We start from the raw sequence: 21,302 nt of genomic DNA, 5'->3' as shown, positions 1-21,302 counted from the left end.
AGTGCCTAGGGCCAGGGGCAATGTAAGAGACTGGGCGGTGCTGTCTCCTGGAGGAGAACCAGGGGCGGTGCTGTCTCCTGGAGGAGAACGGCCGGAGCAGGGCGGTGCTGTCTCCTGGAGGAGAACGGCCGGAGCAGGGCGGTGCTGTCTCCTGGAGGAGAACGGCCGGAGCAGGGCGGTGCTGTCTCCAGAACTGCCCACAAGGCTGGAACGCTTCTCGCATGTCACAGCTACGCTGCCATTCTAGTGGACCTGGCTTGTCCTACGCTATTCACACTGATGTGGTGCTGTGCCACCCCCAACCCCCCCATTTCTCACCTGTGGCTGACAACGGCCAGCGCCTCTCTTCATCTCTGTGTCCACACACCCACCTACTTACTTACTTACCTAGCCGGCCAGCCAGCCTGAGGAGCCCCCATCATATACAGCCCCCTGGCTCCCGGCGCCCAGGCTGCCCACAATCTCCCATTCCACCACAGCAGCGGCTCCAGCTGCAGACAGCCTGGAACCTGTCTCTCCCCAAGAAAAGCAAACCCCCGCAGCCCAGCTGGGTAGAGCAGAACAGCACAGTGCCGCCTTTGTGAATCCACCAGAGCCCATCGGGCCCTAATCAAAAGACCGCAGCCCAGGCAGATTCAAGCCAGATGTGGGAATTCCAGCCGGGGCCGGGCTGACTGGCAGCCGGAATGAGAGGGGAGGTGGAGGGGTTGTCTGAAGGGGAAGTGAAACCTTAGCTCAGACCTAGCATAGGCAGGCTGGCACCCGGGCACTGTGTGACCTCTTCACCTCTCGACAGCCTCACAGGTCCTTTCCAATCTGTATCAGTCTCAACCCGGGTTCTATAAACCACCTTACGCACTGTGTTGACCTGCCATGTTGACACCGTTTTGGCTCATATGTAAAGCTGCTGGCATATTGATGCTGTGTATTTCATAAAGCTGCTGGCTAAGCTGTTATATTGATGCTGTGTATTTCATGAAGCTGCTGGCTAAGCTGTTATTTTGATGCTGTGTATTTCATGAAGCTGCTGGCTAAGCTGTTATATTGATGCTGTGTATTTCATAAAGCTGCTGGCTAAGCTGTTATATTGATGCTGTGTATTTCATGAAGCTGCTGTCTAAGCTGTTATATTGATGCTGTGTATTTCATGAAGCTGCTGGCTAAGTTGTTATATTGATGCTGTGTATTTCATGAAGCTGCTGGCTAAGCTGTTATATTGATGCTGTGTATTTCATGAAGCTGCTGGCTAAGCTGTTATATTGATGCTGTGTATTTCATGAAGCTGCTGGCTAAGCTGTTATATTGATGCTGTGTATTTCGTGAAGCTGCTGGCTAAGCTGTTATATTGATGCTGTGTATTTCGTGAAGCTGCTGGCTAAGCTGTTATATTGATGCTGTGTATTTCGTGAAGCTGCTGGCTAAGCTGTTATATTGATGCTGTGTATTTCATGAAGCTGCTGGCTAAGCTGTTATATTGATGCTGTGTATTTGGCAAGCGATACTGACTGCTGACGCTGCTCTTTGTTTTCCATCCTGTGTTGCAGGTTGAGTGTGCTGCGGGTGAGGAAGCCACGATGCTGTAAGGGACCCCAGGGCCTACTGCCCCGCTTCTCCTCCACCCAGGCCGACGGACAAGAGCAGCTCTTCCACCTCACTGACAGCATCCACTCTGAGTTGTGAGTCACACGCCTGTTCTAAGCTTACAGAGTTAAGCCACTGTCTGGCCAGTCACCCTTGTTTTGGTTGGACAACAGTGTAAGAACAGTGGCCACTGTGTGCAGACTTGCTCCAGCCCTGCTCTAACACTCCTGATTCAACTCATCTTTCATTTACACCATGATGAGTTGGTGATGATCTGGAACAAAAGCCTGCTGAATATGTTGACTTATTTAAAAGGTTTGGAGAAACTCACATCTCTGATTGATCTGATTTAATATTGCATTACGTTTAAGTTTATTAATAAAGATGTAGTATCTCCAGAGTAAGAAAGACGGGTAACTAGCCTTTATCCAGTCTTTCTGCTGGCCCTGAGAGCGTTTGTCTTCTCACAGGCTAATAACTCCAGAGAGGCAGCAGAACCCTGTCTCTAGCCATTGACCTCTGACCCTAGAGATGTTAACCAGACAATTACTCAGCTCAGCCTCTGGGCTGCCTAGGTCACACCATGTTTGTTAACGTTAGCATGTGTTGTGCAAAGCTCATGTGAGAGTTTTAGGAAATTACATGCATAGTGGTTACTTGAAAATAAGTGCCTCCAGCTTTTATTTTCAGCAGGGAGTCAACTCCGATCTTTCCAGCTCACACATTTTTGCCAAACAAGTCATGATTTCTAAATGTTTTTCTCCCTCTCTCTCCCTCCTCACTTAGTTTCATTGCTGTGGAGCCCATAGACACCTACTGCGTGCTCATATCTTCCAAAGTGGTCTACTTCCTCAAGCCTGGTGAATTTGTGGACCGCGAGGCCATTTTCCTGGAGGTCAAGTATGATGACCTGTACCACTGCCTGGTCTCAAAGGACCATGGGAAGGTGTATGTGCAGCTCACCAAGAAGGCAGAGAGCACCAGCAGTGGCGTAGCCATGCCAGGCCCTTCCCACCAGAAACCTATGGTAAAACCTCCACAACCCTATAAGAACTATTCTGTAGTGTTAATTAATTAACTTCTTAGTAATTGCATTATTATTATTATTTATTTATTCAAAATGTTGCACATTTTAAAATTGAAAAACATTATTTTTTTTACTTGTCAAGTAGAAACATTTTTATATTGGTGATGGTTTTCATAGGTTCCACAATGTTAAATTAGGTTCATTTTCCCTCATGTCCTAATAGGTTCATGTGAAGAGTGAGAATCTTGCTGTAAAAATCTCTCAAGAAATCAACTATGCCAAGAGCCTTTACTACGAGCAGCAGCTCATGCTGCCGCCCAATGAGACTGAAGACTGCATACTATTGGACTCATAACTGACCCCTGGAAAGGGTGGCACATACACATGTTCTTCCTGTTTCTTCCCACTGAAAGTAGTCGTCTTTAATATGTTGCGATAATGTCAGAAGACATGATCCACAATCACTAGATAATTTCTCCTATGTCTCTCTAAGGACGGAATGCCCTATCCTGGTTCTGGATGGCAACAGCCTGTTCATTTTCCACCGCCCTGATATGAAAAAAAACTAGGCCAGTGTAAAGTGAACAGGCTTGTTGGACTGACCATCTATATGGGTATAAGGGCTTAGGGTCTGGCTGCAGATTTGCGTGAAGTGAAGCCCATTTCGGGTCAGGATCGGCCCCCACTGCACTTAGTTTAGTAGCGCAACATAGTTTAGACTTAGAAGGTCCAACATCCCAAGATGCACACGGTTTAAACAATGAAAGAAAATATGCCAACAGCTGTTTTATCGACTTCTGTATATTTAGAACACAACACGATGACACAGATGTTTTATTTTACAAAAATGTTTATAAGATAGGACCGGTATATGTCAGTAGATGTACACACATGCGAGTAGTGTTATATTATGTTTGTGTATAGAAACCTATGTACATATATCGCTACATACCAATATAACACTATAGCTATGTACATAACCAAGTTGGACAATATAATAATTATTTGGGTTGATATGAAGTGAAATGCTGTACAAAACTGCCTTTAAAATGTCTTTATTTTGTGTATAAAAGTATTTTGGGGTTGAATTCATTGCACTGACACTTAGTTTGGACACACTGGCTACTCTTGCCCTCCACCTGGGCCACACCCACCACACAGGGAAGGCAGTTGGGGGAGCTGCCACTCAAGTCCCTAGCCTTTTACAATCATGGCCCTCTGTCTGGTTTCGGTCACCGTTTTATTTACTGACTTTTTTTACCAGTGTCCTTTTTAACCGATTTCTTCTGAGAGCTCTAGGTTTTGGAATGTGTTCCTTGAACGTTGAGTTTCTATCTACTGTGATCAGACCAGGGGCCTTAGTTACACCCAACGCTTGTGAAAGGTGGAGGACATGAGCTTTAACCTGTGCAGGAGGAGGAACGAGTGAATTGATGACATTGCTTATAATAAAGCACCACAACTGCAGTACTCAATACTATGGACCCTCTGTGCCTGTTACTGAACCAAATGTCGTGATTTCCATATCATCCGGTGCATCCTTACTGTTTATATCCCCAAATGAAAGGCACAATCTGTAACTCTCTGCGCATGAATTAAGGACCCACTGCTAGCACCTCATTTAAAGGCACATCTTTATACAGTGCCTTCAGTAATTATTGTGACAGTGAATCATTTTTTCTTCTTTTGGCTCTATACTCCAAAAAGTTTGGATTTGAAATCAAACAATGACTATGAGGTTAAAGTGCAGACTGTCAGCTTTAATTTGGGGTGTTTTCATCCATATCGGGTGAAGCGTTTATAATAGAGAGCACTTTTTGTACATACAGTAGTCCCCCCATTTTACGGGAGCAAAATGATTGGGACAAATTGACTTGTGTAAAGTGGTAAAAAGGGAAGTATTTGGTCTCATATTCCTAGCATGCAATGACTACATCAAGCTTGTGACAACAAATCTGTCAGATACGTTTCTTCTTTGTTTTGATTGTGTTTCAGATTATTTTGTGCCCAATAGAAATTGTAAATAAGAATATAATGTATCTAAACACTTCTACATTAATGTTGTTGCTACCATGATTACAGATAATCCTGAATTAATTGTGAATTATGATGAGTGAGAAAGTTACAGAAGCACAAATATCAAATATAGAGCCAAAGGAGGGAAAATGCTTCACTGTCCCAATAATTCTGGAGGGCGGTGTAGGTGGTCCAGGAATCCTCATGACATGGCACAAAGGGGGGGGGGGGCTTTCCTCTTGTTCTGTATTGCTCATTTAGTGCGCACTATTTTGTTTTCACCCTTAAGTCTGCGTACTGTATTTATACTTGGAATATCATTTAACAGAAAAGGCTAGACTCTGTCTTTAAAGAAACAATTTGGGCTTTTAACATCACCTCCCCCAGTTTTGCAGTAGCAGTGGTATGTTTGGGGGGGTTTCAGCCCACCAACTTCTCTCAGAAAGGACCCCTTCATTATTCAATCTCAATACAATCCTAATGCAAAAGAGAATTGTACCTTATTTCAAATGATAACTATAGTTGTAACCTGACTCCATGAAGCTGTTACTGAAGCTGAGTCTCCTGAAGTCCTTGGTCTATGCTGCACCATCCCTCTTCTTGATTGACAGGTCAGCGGAGGCTTGGGGTCTCCACCTTGCTATGGGGCTAGTCCATTGCTCGTTTGTCTCCCTGACTCTCTCCCAGAGGACATGCTCTGCCTGGTGATGGAGCAGTCGCCGTGCCAACAAGGTGAAGGGTTCTGAAGCTTTCTAAAATGGTGTTATTGTACATTGTTTATATTGTCGTCACAGAACAAGGTGTATGGATGGCCCCAGCGGAATTCAAACCCTTGACCAACTGAGCCACACATGACCACCAAGCACTGAATGTGAGCCCTTAAATATGTTTAATCACCTAGTTAGCCCCTGGTCTAAGAATTCTCACACTATATTCAGTCCCACATGGATGAAATTCCCTTTTTAATGGAGTTTAGAATAAGTGGCTTTGCAAGGCATCGGACCGCAAACCCCCATTGAGCCCCCAAGAAGCTGCAGTGATCGTAACAGTGAGAGATGAGCAAATCTAAAGATCCTGGCTCATTTGGATGTCCCTGCCTCCTTCGCTGGAGTCGCTGAAGTCTTTTAAAGCTCTCAGAAGAAGCTCAATCAAATCCATGGCCAGGGTTTTTGTGTTTGATTGGAAGCTGGCTCTGAAGTCAATAATCAATCTGAAGTGTGTCTGATTCAAGAATTCATGTCTCTTACAACAGTCACCTGATATGAAACTGTAATGAAAACTAATCTGTGTAATTGTACATATGTACAAAGCTTGGACAATTACACAGATTAGTTTTCATTACAGTTTCATATCAGGTGACTGTTGTAAGAGACCCTACATTACGGAGCAAGACAGGCCCTGAGGTTCTGTGTAGTTGTAGTTCAGTGTCTCCCTCACCCACAAAGACTGTGAGGAGAAGTCTTTGCATACCGAGGTCATTGGTAGTCATGGAGCGGTTACACACTTAATTTGTATCGAAAGAGAAATGAGGTTGTGGCAAGGAAAAGCTCCCTTCACAGAGGAGAGCATAGTCAATGTATCTAAAGCCAAACTAAGAGCATTACTACACGGAACAAAAATATAAATGCAGCATGTTAAGTGTTTGTCTCATGTTTCATGAGCTGAAATAAAATATCCCAGAAATGTTCCATACCCAAAAAAAGCTTTTTCTCTCATTTTGTGCACAAATGAGTTTATATCCCTGTTAGTGAGCATTTCTCCATTGCCAATAATATGTGGCATATCAAGAAGCTGAATTAAACAGCATGGTCATTGCACCTTGCGCTGTGAACAATAAAAGGCCACTCTAAAATGTGCAGTTTTGTCACACAACACAATGCCACAGATGTCTTGTGTTTTGGGGGGGAGTGCAATTGACATGCTAACTGCAGGAATGTCCATAACTGTTTCCAGATAATTCAATGTTAATTTCTCAACCACAGTGTCATTTTAGAGAATGTGGCTGTATGTCAAACTGACCTCACAACAGCAGACCATGCATAACCACGCCAGCCCAGGGCCTCCACATCCATCTTCTTAACCCGCGGGATCATCTGAGACCAGCCACCTGGACAGCTGATGAAACTGTGGGTTAGCACAACCGAAGAATTTCTGCACAAACTGTCAGAAACCGTCTCAGGGAATCTTATCTGTGTGCTCGTCGTCCACACCAGGGTCTTGATCTGGCTGCAGTTTGACGACGTGACCAACTTCAGTGGGTAAATGCTCACCTTCGATGGCCGCTGGAGAAGTGTGCTCTTCACGGATGAATCCTGGTTTCAACTGTACCAGGCTGATGGCCGACAGTGTGTATGGGACAACATTCCACAGGCCACAATCAACAGCCTGATCAACTCTATGCGAAGAAGATGCGCTCTGCATGAGTCAAATGATAGTCACACCAGATAACTGACTTGCTTTCTGATCCACACCACTACCTTTCTTTAAAGGTATCTGTGACCAACAGATGCATATCTCTCTTCCCAGTCATGGTGTAAGATGTTTTGGTCCGTCTCTCGCAGCATCCCACTTCTCCTCCAGTTTCACAAGTCAGACAAGAGTTTTGTGAATGTGAAAGGCTGGTAATTGATGGACCACTCGTCCACTCGTCCACCTGAGCCTCCACTCAATTACCAGTCTTTCACATTCTTGTCTGACTTGTGAAACTAGAGCAAAAGGGGGATGCTGCGAGGGACGGACCAAAACATCTTACACCATGGCCCATGTGGTAGACAGACCATGTACCCATACAAAATACACTGAACAAAAATAATGCAACATGCAACCATTTCTAAGATTGATTTCCTTATATGAACTGTAACAGTACAGTTAATTGAAGTCAATTCATTAGGCCCTAAATCGATGGATTTCACATGACTGGGAATAGAGATACCTTGGTCACAGATACCTTAAAGAAAAGATAGGGGCGTGGATCAGAAAACCAGTCCGTATCTGACCACCATTTGCCTCATGCAGCGCCAGAGCTGCCTGCCTGTCCAGGCATCAGGGTGAAGAGTTCAGCACCGGGGGAGTCATCTGTTAGTCCAACCACCGCCTCAAATCTGTCTGCTGTTTGGCTAACCTTGCTCTGACCTCGCCCCCTGAGATTTGAGCTGTCTTCTCCAACACACACTCCCAGAGACTGTTTTAAGGTCTAGATTCAATCAGATCAAGCATTAACCGGCGACAGCAGACACCTGCATAGCGGATGTTTTGGTGGTGTCAGAGGTGCTTTGGAGCTGTCAAATCGGTAAGCAACTGCTCTTGCAATTGTTTAAAAAATTTAAAAATTCACCTTTATTTAACCAGGTAGGCCAGTTGAGAACAAGTTCTCATTTACAACTGCGACCTGGCCAAGATAAAGCAAAGCAGTGCGACACAAACAACACAGAGTTACACATGGGATAAACAAATGCACAGAAAATAACATACAGTGGGGCAAAAAAGTATTCAGTCAGCCACCAATTGTGCAAGTTCTCCCACTTAAAAAGATGAGAGAGGCCTGTAATTTTCATCATAGGTAAACTTCAACTATGACAGACAGAATGAGAAAAAAATCCAGAAAATCACATTGTAGGATTTTTTTTTAACCTGCATTTAAGAGCAGTTGGAGGCCACTGAAGGAGAGTTTTATGGTATTGAAGCTCGTCTGGAGGTTAGTTAACATAGTGTCCAAAGAAGGACCAGAAGTATACAGAATGGTGTCATCTGCGTAGAGGTGGATCCGAGAATAACCAGCAGCAAGAGAGACATCATTGATGTATTCAGAGAAAGAGTAGCCCCAAGAATTGAACCCTGTGGCACCCCCATAGAGACTGCCCGAGGTCCGGACAACATGCCCTCCAATTTGACACACTGACCTCTGTCTGAGAAGTAGTTGGTGAACCAGGCGAGGCAGTCATTTGAGAAACCAAGGCCGTTGAGTCTGCCGATAAGAATGCGGTTATTGACAGAATCGAAAGCCTTGGCCAGGTCGATGAATACGGCAAAGTGGAGAAGGTACGGTGGGATTCGAAATGGTCGGTGATCTGTTTGTTAACTTAGCTTTCAAAGACCTTAGAAAGGCAGGGTAGGATTTTTGACAGTGATGAGGGTTGGTCTTTTGACCGTGGACCCATTACGGACGCAGGCAATGAGGCAGTGATCGCTGAGATCCTGGTTGAAGACAGCAGAGGTGTATTTAGAGGGCAGGTTGGTCAGGATGATATCTATGAGGGTGCCTGTGTTTACGGATTTGGGGTTGTACCTGGTAAATTCCATGATAATTTGTGAGATTGAGGGCATTTAGCTTAGACTGTAGGATGGCCGGGTGTTAAGCATGTCCCAGTTTAGGTCACCTAACAGTACAACCTCTGAAGATAAATGGGGGGCAATTAATTTACATATGGTGTCCAGAACACAGCTGGGGACTGAGGGGGGTCTGTAACAAGCGCAACAGTAAGAGACAGGGTGAAAGAGCTATAAGGTATTTTGAGCAGGACTGAGGGTTCTAAGTGACATAAAACAATACAAACTAGCCAAGACAGCAGTAGACGAGGCATATTGACAGAGAGAGGCATAAAGCAGTCAGTCACAGGTGTTGATCAGGAGAGCTAAGACAACGGGTAAATGGCAAGGAATGGGCAGAACGGGTTAGTTAGGTACATACAGGACCGGAGTTTGAGGCTGGGGCCGACAGGTAAACAAAATGAGGTACCGTGTCATTGAAACAGTCCAGGGGGCATCAGCTGTGTGATCGAGTGATCATAGGGTCAAAAGAGCAGCAATAGGTGAGTCAGGGTGCAGTTCAGTAGTCACTACTACGCTGGGCAAGCAGGGGACACAGCGTTTAGAAAAAGCTAGCGGGCCGGGGCTAGTAGATGGTTCTGTGGTGATATTGTAACAGAATAGCCTGTTGAGACCACATCGGGCGATCACGTCGACAGTCCAGTCATGATGGATCGGCGGGGCTCCGTGTCAACAAAGGGGTCCAGGCCAATTGGCAAAGGAGGTATTGTAGCCCTAGAATTAGCTGGTATATGGGCCTAGCTCTAGGCCAGCTCAAGGCTAGCTGGTGCTTGCTTCAGGGCAGAGGCGTTAGATTACAGTAGCCACTCGTTTGCAGCTCTAACACAGTTCCACTCCCGCTATGCAGATGTTGGCTAAAGCGGATCTGATTGAAACGAGCCCTATATATAAATATATCTTTTTTAAATCTCATATATACACACTCTAGATGACTGACAGGGTGCTTTTTTCAATCCACCACCCCTCCATCTTGACACTCGCCCACCATTGTATTTTGGAAGCTATAGAAATTGATTTATTAAAAAGGTCTACATTTGTTTTGCCATGTCCATTCCATTACAGACACCTTAATGCATACGTTTATATTATGTGAGCTAAAACAAACATTTAAAATATATTTAAACATTTTTCTTAAAGTCAAATAATTAGAAAGTTCTGTTACTGACCCCACTACAACAACAGGTAATTTTATCCTTGAAACATTTAATTGAAATACTGTGGAATTCCATTCATTTTTATGGAGGGCTGCTCGGGAGTGCCAATATGGCCAACTGGTGGCTTCAAAGCCTCCCATTGGGGATTACATAGCATCTGGGTGTATATATACACACATCATTGGTTGGACCATTACATTCAGGATTCCAGTCTGAAACATGTCTGGTCTAAAACAGTATGATTGTGCCTCCCTTGCTTTTGTGCACTAAATGTGTCCAAGTGAGTTTGTTTTATCAAAACTTTCTCCCATTCAGGAATTCTTTGATCAAGATACATCAAGTTTGAATGTTCAATATCTTCGCCTACTTAAGATGCTAACCATAACCACAAACCCTAGATTCAACATAATGTGGGAAAACTGATATTGGACAATAGAGCCCACCAGGCCAGGTATTGGACAATAGAGCCCACCAGGCCAGGTATTGGACAATAGAGCCCACCAGGCCAGGTATGATTCTCCAGCTGTCTGTGCTCCAGATGGATGACCATACTAAAGAAGATTAAAAGACAGAGCTGAGGGACAGATAAAGAGGGTACCAACAAGTGTGTTCAGTAGGCACAGTATAGGATCAAATCAATGTTATCCCATGTGTCAAATGAATGATGAATCTGAGAATGTTGATTGTATTGCCCGTGTCCCCCTGAAACCATTTCTATGGGTCTTCAAATGGAAGGAACTTCTCCGGTATACTTTCCTATGGAGCAGAGAGTGTTATGACAACCCTTACAAAATGAACAATGAGCTCACAATTGGCAGGGCTGCAGCACAGGAATGTTGACCATGAGAAGGCTGGAGTCTTTAGCAGACAATAAAATAAAAAAACTCAAGACTGGATCTGCGCAAACACACACAAGACAGCTTATTCACAATACTGTCAAGTGGTAAATCCCCCAAAATATGACTATTGAATACAGATTTAACACCAGTTTTTTTTCTTAACACAAAAACTCCAAGAAGTCACAAATGAAATGCAACTACCAGATGTTACTCATTTGTTAACATACTGAGTACAATCCATTCAACCTAATCTCTGTGCATTTTCAAATTAGTAATGGTATCATTAGTAAGACAGATGGGAAGTTTACCACAGTGGTAAGGCTTGATCAGTTCTGAATAGCAGTCCATCTGGTGCTTAGTCCATGATCCCAAACTGAAAGTCTTTTGGAGGAAACACCAACCAACTCCAAGCAGCATAGAAATCAGTTTGGGGCCACCCAATCTGCCAACCCAAACACCACTATTCAATTCAAGATTCCACAGCAGATCTCTTCTTGCGCCATCAGGGCACTGTGACCCCAAGTACCCATAGTTCCTAAGGCCTCTGTTGTCTTGGAGATACTTCTGTGCGGGTTCTTAGTGCCAAGCCACAATGTTCGTGCTTCTGATGCTCACTACTCGTGTGTAGCCTCTCCATTCTTATGTACGTCCCTTGAAGGTGTCCATGCAGGTGTAGCACCCTGAGAAACGCTGGATCTCCTCCAGAGCTGCCTGAGGCAGGAAGCTGTTGGAGATGGGAATGGAGCATGTTAGTGTAACAGAGGTACTTAAGTGAACTTAAATAATTAACATCGTCTGAGACCTGAAGACTTGCGTTAGCACCCTAGACTAATCCCTACGGCTTTAGCTCAGAGGACTAACAGTTTCCGGCTTCATTAATCTAACCCAGTACACTACTTTGGTGTCATGACAGATTGGGTCCCCCTACCTCTTGAGAATAACGAGAGCATGCATGGTCCAAGGTAAGTAGATGAATGGAGTGTTGGTCCGGACTGCGTCCACCGTCCGCTGGGCCACCAGCTCAGGATTTAGCGGGGGGAAGAGCTGAGGGAACCTGGGGGATGAACAACACTTTACCTTTACTCTTTTTTCAGCAGCAGGTAGCCTAGTGGTTAGAGAGTTGGGCCAGTAACCGAAAGGTTCTGCCCATGAACAAGGCAGTTAACCCACCGTTCCCCAGTAGGCATTCATTGAAAATAAGAATTTGTTCTTACCCGACTTGTCTCGTTAAATAAAAGGTTCAATGAAAAATATATATATTTAGCCATGCAAGACATGTGAAATGTGTTATGAATTTATCACAAAATGGATGAAACAACACTGAACTTATTCCTCCAGCCATTGGTTATTCCATCTATGGTTTTCTTAAGGAACCTCTATCTGAGCCCATGTGTCATTTCTGTGTGCTGACTCACTATACACTGGTTGACCCATAGCAAAACTAGAGTGCCATGTATAGTAGGCCCAATGTATGGGAGGCCCATGGTGGTCCGACTTACCTGACTCTCATGCCATGGAACATGTCAGTGTTTGTGTGGAAGGGGAGCACGGTGGTGCAGCCCACCCCAGGGCAGTCCAGCAGGCCCAGGGTGAGGCTCTCCATGAACGCCAGGGACGAGGCCTTGGAGGTGCAATAATCTATGGCCCCCGGGATGGAGGACAGGGACAGGATGGAGTTGATACACACCACATGGCCATGGCAAAGCTCTAGCATGCGGGGTAGGAAGGCTTTGGTGGTCTAGAGAAAGAGAGACTACAATTAAATAAGGAAATAATCTCAGCAAAAAAAATAACCTATATCCCCCCACTAGAATCCCCATACTTTAATGAAGACAGCTTCTCTATCCTAGAAGGGGAGATCAACCATTTCCAGATCAAGGGACATTTACTAGTCTGTGGTGACCCAAAATGCCAGAACTGGACAAGAACCTGACATCAAGACACAGGGGGGGGGGACACCTACCTGAAGATGACAGCATTCCTGCCCCAATATGCCACCTCTACGACAAAACCACCAACAAAAGCGGGTCACAACACCTTCAGCTCGGTCACATGCTGGGTAGGTATAGTCAATAGTAGGCTTTGAGGGGACTCCTCACCTATAGCTAATTTCTTGGAAGCAGTACAGTAGACTACTTTATCACAAACCTCAACCCAGAGTCTCAGTCAGCCCACTGACATCCCTATCAGATCACAGCAGAATCACAGTCTACATGAACAGAGAAATACTCAATGATTGAGGCATCAAAGCAAACAACTTGCATACTATAGATGGGAGGGTAGTGCAGAAACCTAACAAAAAACAATTAGCCAAAAACCAATTCAATCCCTTTACGACAACATCCTGGACAAAACATGTCACTATGGTGAAACACTGAAACAATACAGAAACAGACTAAGAAAAAAGAAAGAACAGCATGTCAGACATCAGCTCAATGTAATTGAAGAATCAATAGAATCTAACCGCTTCTGGGAAAATTGGAACACACTATACAAACATGAAGAGCCATCTACCCAAAATTGAGATGTATATGTTTTTAATTTTATTATAAGGCCAAGAAGTTTGGAGAAGTGGTTTATCTGTACATGATCAATTAAAACAATCTTAGAGTCAGCTTTTAAAGACAACCAGAACCCACTGGATTCTCCAATTACATTGAATGAACTACTAAACCCTTCAACCCAAAAAGGCCTGTGGTGTTGATGGTATCCTAAATGAAATGATCAAATATACAAACCACAAATTCCAATTGACTATACTTAAACTCTTCAACAACATCCTTAGCTCAGGCACCTTGCCCATTACTTGGAACCAAGGACTGATCACCCCATATCCACAAAAGTGGAGACAAATTCAACACCAATAACTAATGGGATATGATTCAACAGAAACTTTGGGAAAGGTTTTAAAACCCATGTACACAAACAAGTATGTTGTTAAAAATTGGAAGAAACAGATTTGCGCCTTCAGGGGGGGGTACTCCCACGTGGTAAGACAGGGATGCAGCTTGAGCCCCACCATCTTCAAAGTTTATAGCAACATATTGGTGAGGGATATAGAACAGTCTGAAGCACCCGGCCTCACCCTACTTGATTCTGAAGTCAAATGTTTACTGTTTGGTTGGTGCTTCTGTCCCCAACCAAGGATGGCAGCAACTAGATCTTCACAGAGTCTGTCAGACCTTGGCCCTGACAGTTAATCTTAGTACGACAAAAATAATGGCGTTCCAAACCATTTTCAGTTGCCAGGACCACAAATTCTACCTCGACACTGTTGCCCTAAAGCATATGACAATACATACCTCGGCCTAAATACCACAGGTAACTTCCACAAAGCTGTGAACGATCTGAGAGACAAGGCAAGAAGGGCCTTCTATGCCATAAAAAGGAACAAATTTCAGTATCCCAATTAGAATCTGGCTAAAAATGCTTGAATCAGTTATGGAACCCATTGCCCTCTATGGATGTGAGGTCAACTCACCAACCAATAATTCACAAAATAGGACAAACACCAAATTGAGACTGCATGAAGAATTCAGCAAAAACATCAGTGTACAACATACAGTAAAACACACGTAATAATAAATGCCGAGCACAATTAGGTCAATTCACGCCAATTATCAAAATTCAGAAAAAGCAATAGAATTTTACAACCACCTAGATGAAAGTGATTCTCAAACCTTCCATAACAAAGCCCTCACCTACAGAGAGATTAACCTGGAGAAGAGTGCACTCTGTCAGCTTGTCCTGGGACTCTGTTCAAACACAAACAGACCCCACAGAGCAACACAACTAGACCCAACCAAATCATGAGAAAATACTTACTTGACACACAGGAAAAAAAAAAAAAAAACTGGAATGTTATTTGGCCCTAAAACGAGAATATACAGTAGTAGAATACCTGACCACTGACTGAACCAAAATGAAAAGCTTTGACTATGTACAGACTGAGCATGGTCTTGCTATCAGAAAAAGGCCACCATGGCCTGTCTTCAAGAGTCAGGTCTGCCTATGTGCCCACAAAAATTAGGCGGAAATTGAGCTGCACTTTCTTACGTCCTGCCAAATGTATGACTATAGTAGAGAGACATATTTCCCTCAGATCACAAAAACCCAAAGAATTTGAAAGCAAATCCAATATATTTTAAGTGAAATACCACAGTGCCACCAAAGCAGCAAGATGTGTGACCGGTTGCCACAAAAAAAAGACAACCAGTGGAGCACAAACACCATTGTAAATACATCCCATATTTATTTTCCCTTTCATACTTCAACTATTTGCACATTGTTACAACTGTACATAGCCAATAATAACATTTGAAATGTCTACATTCTTTTAACTTTTGTGAGTAATGTTTACTGTTAATTTCTTATTGCCAAAGCAAGTGAAATTGACAATGTAAACATATGATTCCCATGGCAATAACGCCCATTGAATTGGAGAGAGCGAGAGAAACATGACAGTCTGCACATTGTTCTGCTCCACTCACTACTATTCCCTAGCTGTTCCTTCACTCTTCTCTCATACTAGGTTCCCTCCCTACTTCCTGGAATTGGCAACCATAACAGAAGGGTTTCAGCACTCAGAGAGAAGGGGAACCAAACCTGTTCTACATCCCATCTGTGTAGATCAGAGGACAAACACCAATATCATGCAAGATCATTTTATTAAGAGTGTCAACCAGCACTGTTGCCAGCATTTTACCTTAGATCCAATGATTCAGTACTTAGAGTAAAGTATAGTTTCTCCCCTTCACATGTGGGATCAATACATATTGAAAGATGACCCTAATATTTCCAATACTGAGCCTCGGAACTGAAACAAATCTAAATTCATACAAGCATTCATAACATAATGCCATAATGAATGAGCACTTTGCTGCATACTTATCTAAAGTACATATTTTTAACACTCACCCAGAACTGGCCCAGCGTGTTGATGTGTTGAGTCTTCATCAGAGCATCATCGTCACTGGCCATCAGACTCTTCCCATGAACCACTGCAGCGTTATTCACTAGAATGGTGACGTCGCCCACCTAAGATAAAAATAAACATATTTGGTTGTAAAAACCCAAATCTCGTTTTATGCCAGAAGTAAGCATTTCACTGTTTGTCTACAACGGCTGTTTATGAAGCATTTCACAAATAATATTTATCACTTTGTTTCCCTTGGTATAATTGAAAGGCTGATAAGTGAGCGATAATTATGTCATGTTAATCCTTGTTTTATTATAATACTTGAGTTAAACTCAGTGGTGTAGGAGGGTATACACAGGTATAGACCCACGTATTTCAGTGTTTATTGCGCATACTCACTTCTTAATCCCTACGATGTGCATCAAAGTAGCCTTGTGTATGGGAGGTATATGCTGTATCAATTAATATGACTGATGGAACCTATCAGAATGTTCACCTAAAAATGTTGATAAACTGTTTCTTCACATTTTAGGTGCAGCAATGTGAACACAGCGGTCGGCCAATGCACGAATGTTCCAAAATGCAATTTGAGGGAAAACACCGGTCAGCAGGTAGGAAGGCGCGTTAGGCCAGTAACCGAAAGGTTGCTGGATCGAATCCCAGAGCTGACAAGTTATTATTTTTTAAATCTGTCGTTCTGCCCCTGAGCAAGGCAGTTAACCCACTGTTCCCCAGGCGCCTATGATGTCAATTAAGGCGCCCCCCCCCCTCTGATTCAGAGGGGTTGGGTTAAATGTGGAAGACACATTTCATTTGTACAACTGACTAGGTCTCCCCTTTCCCTAAAATGCACACCATACATGACAGATAGAAATAGCTTTTAGACATTTAGAAAGATGGGAGACCTAAAGATGCAACAACTATCATGTGTTGCTAATATGACTAGGATAATGCCTTTGGCTGCTAGATGGAAACCAATGAGGTCTTTGTAAACACATGAGGAAGTTATAAAATAATTGCCTTCACGTTTCTATGATGGAATTTTGGCTGTAGTCTACTTTAAAGCAAGGTAAGACGTGCCTCATAACATGAAGGAAAACGTCCATGCTTTTTTTTTTTAATGAAGGAACAGGAAAAATAGAGCTGCTAATGATGGGCCCAAGCGTCTTCTGGTAGATAGAAAGGGCTTCCCAAAAACCTTCTCAATTAAATGTTAACTACCACTTGGGTCGGCAGGGTAGCCTAGTGGTAAGAGCATTGGACTAGTAACTGGAAGGTTGCAAGTTCAAACCCCCGAGCTGACTAGGTACAAAATCTGTCGTTCTGCCCCTGAACCGGTAGTTAACCCACTGTTCCTAGGCCATCATTGAAAATAAGAACTGACTTAACTGACTTGCCTCGTAAAATAAAAAAGGTAAAAATTATTTTTTTAAAGATAAAAAGTAGCCTAAACCTACCTGCAGAATGATATCATGAAATGCCTCAATCCAGTGGCCATTTGTTTTGCAAAATCCAACTCATGTGCTACAGAACGACTGAATTAAAGTCGTTAATTAAAGGGTAACTACACACAAAAAAAGGCAAACTAGTCTGATGTGGTTTAAGAACATCCAATTTTATTGTTTTACTATTTAAACAGCAACTTTGAGAGTGAACATCAAAAACCTATACATTTCTGACTCAGTTGACAGCCCAATTTATTCGTTCAATAGTAAGCCTACTTGCACAGTACGCTTGGGTTGACCTGACTGAAATACCAATATGGGAATTATAATTGTAGGTCTTTCAGAGAGTGTATGTAACTGTTTCTCATATAATTTCTAATACAGGGCACCTTTCCTTCACTGGGCAGGCCGTTTGGAACATTTTGGGCTGAATTAGAACAGTCACTTCTCCAGGCACCACTACACCACTGGTTAAGTTGATACATCATACTGTGTATCCCTGTGAAACACTGGAAGATTCCAAAGGCAACCTTTGAAAGACTGGTTGGATGTATAACACAATTTATTACTGTCAGGTGTTTGTTATCTACTGTAAATGACTTTGGAACTAGGTCATTAATTTGGGTGCAGCTCTCTCTACTGTACCTTCTCTCGGACCACCTTGGCCTGCTTGTACACCTCCTCCCGATTGGCCACGTCACACAGGAAGTAATGGCACTCGGCTCCGGTGGTGAGAGAGATCTCCTCGCAGGTCTCAATCAGACACCTCTCAGTGCGGCCCCACAGGATCAACTGACAACAGGCAGAGCGGTCAAAAAGGGCAGTCCATTGACATGAGAATGCATATTTGGATTTGTGTTCTTGTAGGAATCACAAATAAACATAGGCTTTCTGGGTGGTAAGAGGAAGGTTGTTTTTAATTTAATAGTTCTATATTAGGGTTGTAGATGAATATTATAAAAATCCTTTTGTCAAACCAAAATGTATCATTTTATGTTTCAAATTGCATTGGTAAAATGTTGCATTGGTAAACCAGTGCTCAGGTAGTTTACAGTAGATTCAAACTATACTCTATTACGTTAACATTTTTGCCATCTGTTTGAGATTGCTGTGCGTTTCAGAGTTCTATATGATTAATTGCCAATTGAGGAGGCATTAGCTAGAGATTGCGCAACCACAGACAAGTTATTTGATGTGCAGTTGAGGTAAATCCAATGATTTAAGGCTCTGAACTTCAGTGTTTGAAATTTGAAGGCAACGTTCCCACTTTAGCGGATACTATTTACGGTAAATTCTGCATTTCAGCTCAATCTAAAAGTATTATGAGTCTAGCGCTTCAGCTTTATAGATTGAGTAGAGCCCTAATTAATCAAATGTTGACAGGCGATAGCCAACATGCGCATAGCTAATGTGTCGGAGCTGTAACATGGTTGGTGCCATCAAATCAGTGAGCAGCTGCTCTTGATCATTGTCATGAAGCCACTTGTCCCACTGGCGTTAGAAATTCAGAATGAGAAAATGTAGGCTATATAGAAATAATGCCCAAATTGAAAATCATATAATGATTTATATCAGCCTAATCAAGGTGTAAATTATGTCGCACATTCCAGTATTTGAACTTGTAAACAAGGCTGCATGGAATTTCTCTTAATGCGACGCCGTGCAGCCAACGACAAAGTCCGCTTTAGGTATGAAGCTATGAGCCGCTTGGGGATTTGACAGCTCTAATGCAGTTCTACCTCCGACACCGCCAAAAAAACTGCTATGCGGTTATCGGCTAAAGTGGATCTAATTGAAGAAACGTTAAGATCTAATATCTTCTCCAGAGGGGTCCCTGTGCACTGATAACCCAGGATGGATGGCTACTGGCCAGACACACACACCAGATCATTTTACAACAATGACAAATGCTTTGATGATAAAAGGAATATTGTCACCTTACTCTGAACTGTGCGTTCCACTACCCTGTCAGTGAACTTTATTGAACAGTCACTGGGGACCCAGATGAGCTAGAGTTGAGGTTAAAAAGGCAACATCATTGTAGTTCCACGAAGCCATCCACCCAACCTGTCATCGCCCCCATTGTAAAGCACAGGGACCGAGGAAACACCTGTGTTTGTGTGCCTTTACAATAAAAGGGGAAGAGAACACTACACATCATACATCACCCAGGTCAGCTAGGGGCTAAGAGAGTTCAGGCTCCTTTCCACTAGTGTAGTAAGTACTGGGGCTTTCCCAATACTTTTCACATGGGGGAAAAAAACTAAACTGAAGTAATACAAAAATACTCGATTCTGAAGTTATGCTAGAATAGAATAAGATATACATTATAAAACACTTCTAAACAACTGTCCCTTTTCTTCCCCCCAAACTTTCAGATTATTCAATTGTTTTTGGAATTCCTGTTAATATTCTATTTATGAAAACCAGGATAACAAAGGTGCTGTGTGAAGCGATGTGAGCTGTCTGTTAATGTTTTGCCTTTTTGTTATTATCACTGGGCGTTTATCAAGTATAAAACAGAAATTGGGAATACAAAGCGCAGTAATTAGTTTACCTTTTTTGCTCCATGTTTTGCAAACTCTTTCCCCAAATGCCGACCGATGCCCCGTCCACCGCCGGTGATCAATACCACCTCTCCGCGAAGGTCTTTCCGTCTGCTCCGGATCAACAACCCCAAGCATGCTTTCAATATGCAGAAGATGATGTGGAACGTGAAAAGCACCGCGTTTCCGAAATTATTTAAATCCATTACGAATTTGTTAGGTATAAAGATGCCTTTTGATGAGAATGAAATTAGAGTAGCCACATAGACAATCCACACCTACCCAAAGTGCGTGGCTCATGCCAGATGGATGTCTAAGTGTTCTCCATACCATTACCCCTCTACGACAAAATTCTTATCAATCCAGTTTTAATATCAGAGGTACGACACGGCTTCGTCATAATAGGAACAGTACGAAAATGCAGTGATAATAGCTGACATGGAGCGCCAACACAGTGCGTGCGTCAACCAACAGAACGACTGGATCTCGCGTCTACAACTGCCTATATGACTGTTCTATCCCAGCACTGTCTAACTACCCGTACTATGGCTTTATATAGCCCTTTCATCTTGATTGACAGTTTGAATGTTGGAGATTAGCCAATAGCCCCTCCGACTTGACAGTGCGTGAGCGGCTGTAGCGCTTTTCCTTCCTCCAAGAAAGCTGCTAGAGAAAGTCGCAGAAAAACAATAAATGATTTGCCGGGGTTACGTCAGTGTTGTCAACCTCAGTCCACGCAGGGACGAGTGTCTGCGGATCTAGACAACCAGGTGAAGTGAGTTACTAAGCAGTAACCTTCATTTGTCAATCAGAGGGTGGAGCGAAAACCCTCAGTGACTCCGCCGTCCGGGGGAATGAGTGACATGATCCAAGTTTACAACCACCACTGTTTTCATGGTATGAATTGCCAATAGACTCCAGTAGCCATATAGTCTGTAGCCTGTAAATGTAATTGTCTCGGGTGATATTCATTACCTGGGTGTTATACGCAATCACTAATGCCATAAAGATCCAATTACATATTCATGTCGTTTTTAGGTGACAATATTCAACATGACATATCATGTCATCGTAGGCTTAAGTTCCATCACAGATCTCTATGCCCCACACAGCACATATCCAAACGATAGGCAGAATATTGGTATTTTATTAAGATCCCAAATAACTGTTGCTAAAGTAGCAGCTACTCTTCCTGTGGTCCACACAAAACTTGATAATACAGAACATTTATAGACAATAACAGCTCAAAGACAGAACTCCATAAATGAAAAACATCACACATAGCTTACATATCAGTACATACACACAAAATATCTAGGTCAAATAGCAGAGGCATTGTGCCATGAAGTGATACTTTATCTGTTTTTTTAAACCAGGTTCGCTGTTCATTTGATCCATCTGAGATAGGAGTTCCATGCAATCATGGCTCTATTTAATACTGTACGTTTTC

The 21,302-nt window shown here is 43.0% G+C and overlaps 2 protein-coding genes across 4 annotated transcripts in view; one reads left to right on the top strand and one right to left on the bottom strand.

The window, feature by feature from the left end:
- The window catches only part of vps13d (vacuolar protein sorting 13 homolog D), a 64,040-nt gene extending 59,955 nt beyond the window's left edge, over positions 1-4,085 (top strand). For both annotated transcript variants that reach the window (XM_046365378.1, XM_046365377.1), the window contains 3 exons: positions 1,545-1,676; positions 2,368-2,608; positions 2,832-4,085. In XM_046365378.1, coding sequence (XP_046221334.1) covers positions 1,545-1,676; positions 2,368-2,608; positions 2,832-2,963 — 505 coding nt within the window. In that variant the 3' untranslated portion in view covers positions 2,964-4,085. The remainder of the gene's footprint in view (positions 1-1,544; positions 1,677-2,367; positions 2,609-2,831) is intronic.
- Positions 4,086-8,844: 4,759 nt separating this feature from the next.
- LOC124045771 (short-chain dehydrogenase/reductase 3-like) lies at positions 8,845-20,568 on the bottom strand. 2 transcript variants are annotated; one of them, XM_046365376.1, is made up of 7 exons: positions 20,135-20,568; positions 19,865-19,991; positions 17,952-18,100; positions 15,861-15,980; positions 12,443-12,681; positions 11,872-11,997; positions 8,845-11,667 (listed from the first exon to the last, which is right to left on the bottom strand). In XM_046365376.1, the coding sequence occupies exons 2-7, from the start codon at positions 19,875-19,877 to the stop codon at positions 11,583-11,585; spliced, it is 732 nt and encodes a 243-aa protein (XP_046221332.1). In that variant the 5' UTR covers positions 19,878-19,991; positions 20,135-20,568; the 3' UTR covers positions 8,845-11,582. The 2 variants fall into 2 exon arrangements, with proteins under 2 accessions (XP_046221332.1, XP_046221331.1); XM_046365375.1 differs by having other exon boundaries at positions 8,847-11,667; positions 17,952-18,098; positions 19,864-20,562.
- Positions 20,569-21,302: the final 734 nt, after the last annotated feature.

The sequence above is a fragment of the Oncorhynchus gorbuscha genome, linkage group LG10 (genome assembly GCF_021184085.1).
Source record: "Oncorhynchus gorbuscha isolate QuinsamMale2020 ecotype Even-year linkage group LG10, OgorEven_v1.0, whole genome shotgun sequence".
Lineage (NCBI taxonomy): Eukaryota > Metazoa > Chordata > Actinopteri > Salmoniformes > Salmonidae > Oncorhynchus > Oncorhynchus gorbuscha.
The sequence above is the reverse complement of the archived record's forward strand: the minus strand, read 5'-3'. Positions and strand labels throughout refer to the sequence as shown.

Bases quoted from the DNA above. Each gene is read 5' to 3' on its own strand.
- LOC124045771 (XM_046365375.1), bottom strand. From the start codon at position 20,058: ATGGATTTAAATAATTTCGGAAACGCGGTGCTTTTCACGTTCCACATC. The intron at 18,099-19,863 runs GTAAACTAATTA...GCCTGTTGTCAG, and splicing joins CAAAACATGGAGCAAAAAAG to TTGATCCTGTGGGGCCGCAC. The intron at 12,682-15,860 runs GTGAGTGTTAAA...CTCTTTCTCTAG, and splicing joins ACACGCTGGGCCAGTTCTGG to ACCACCAAAGCCTTCCTACC.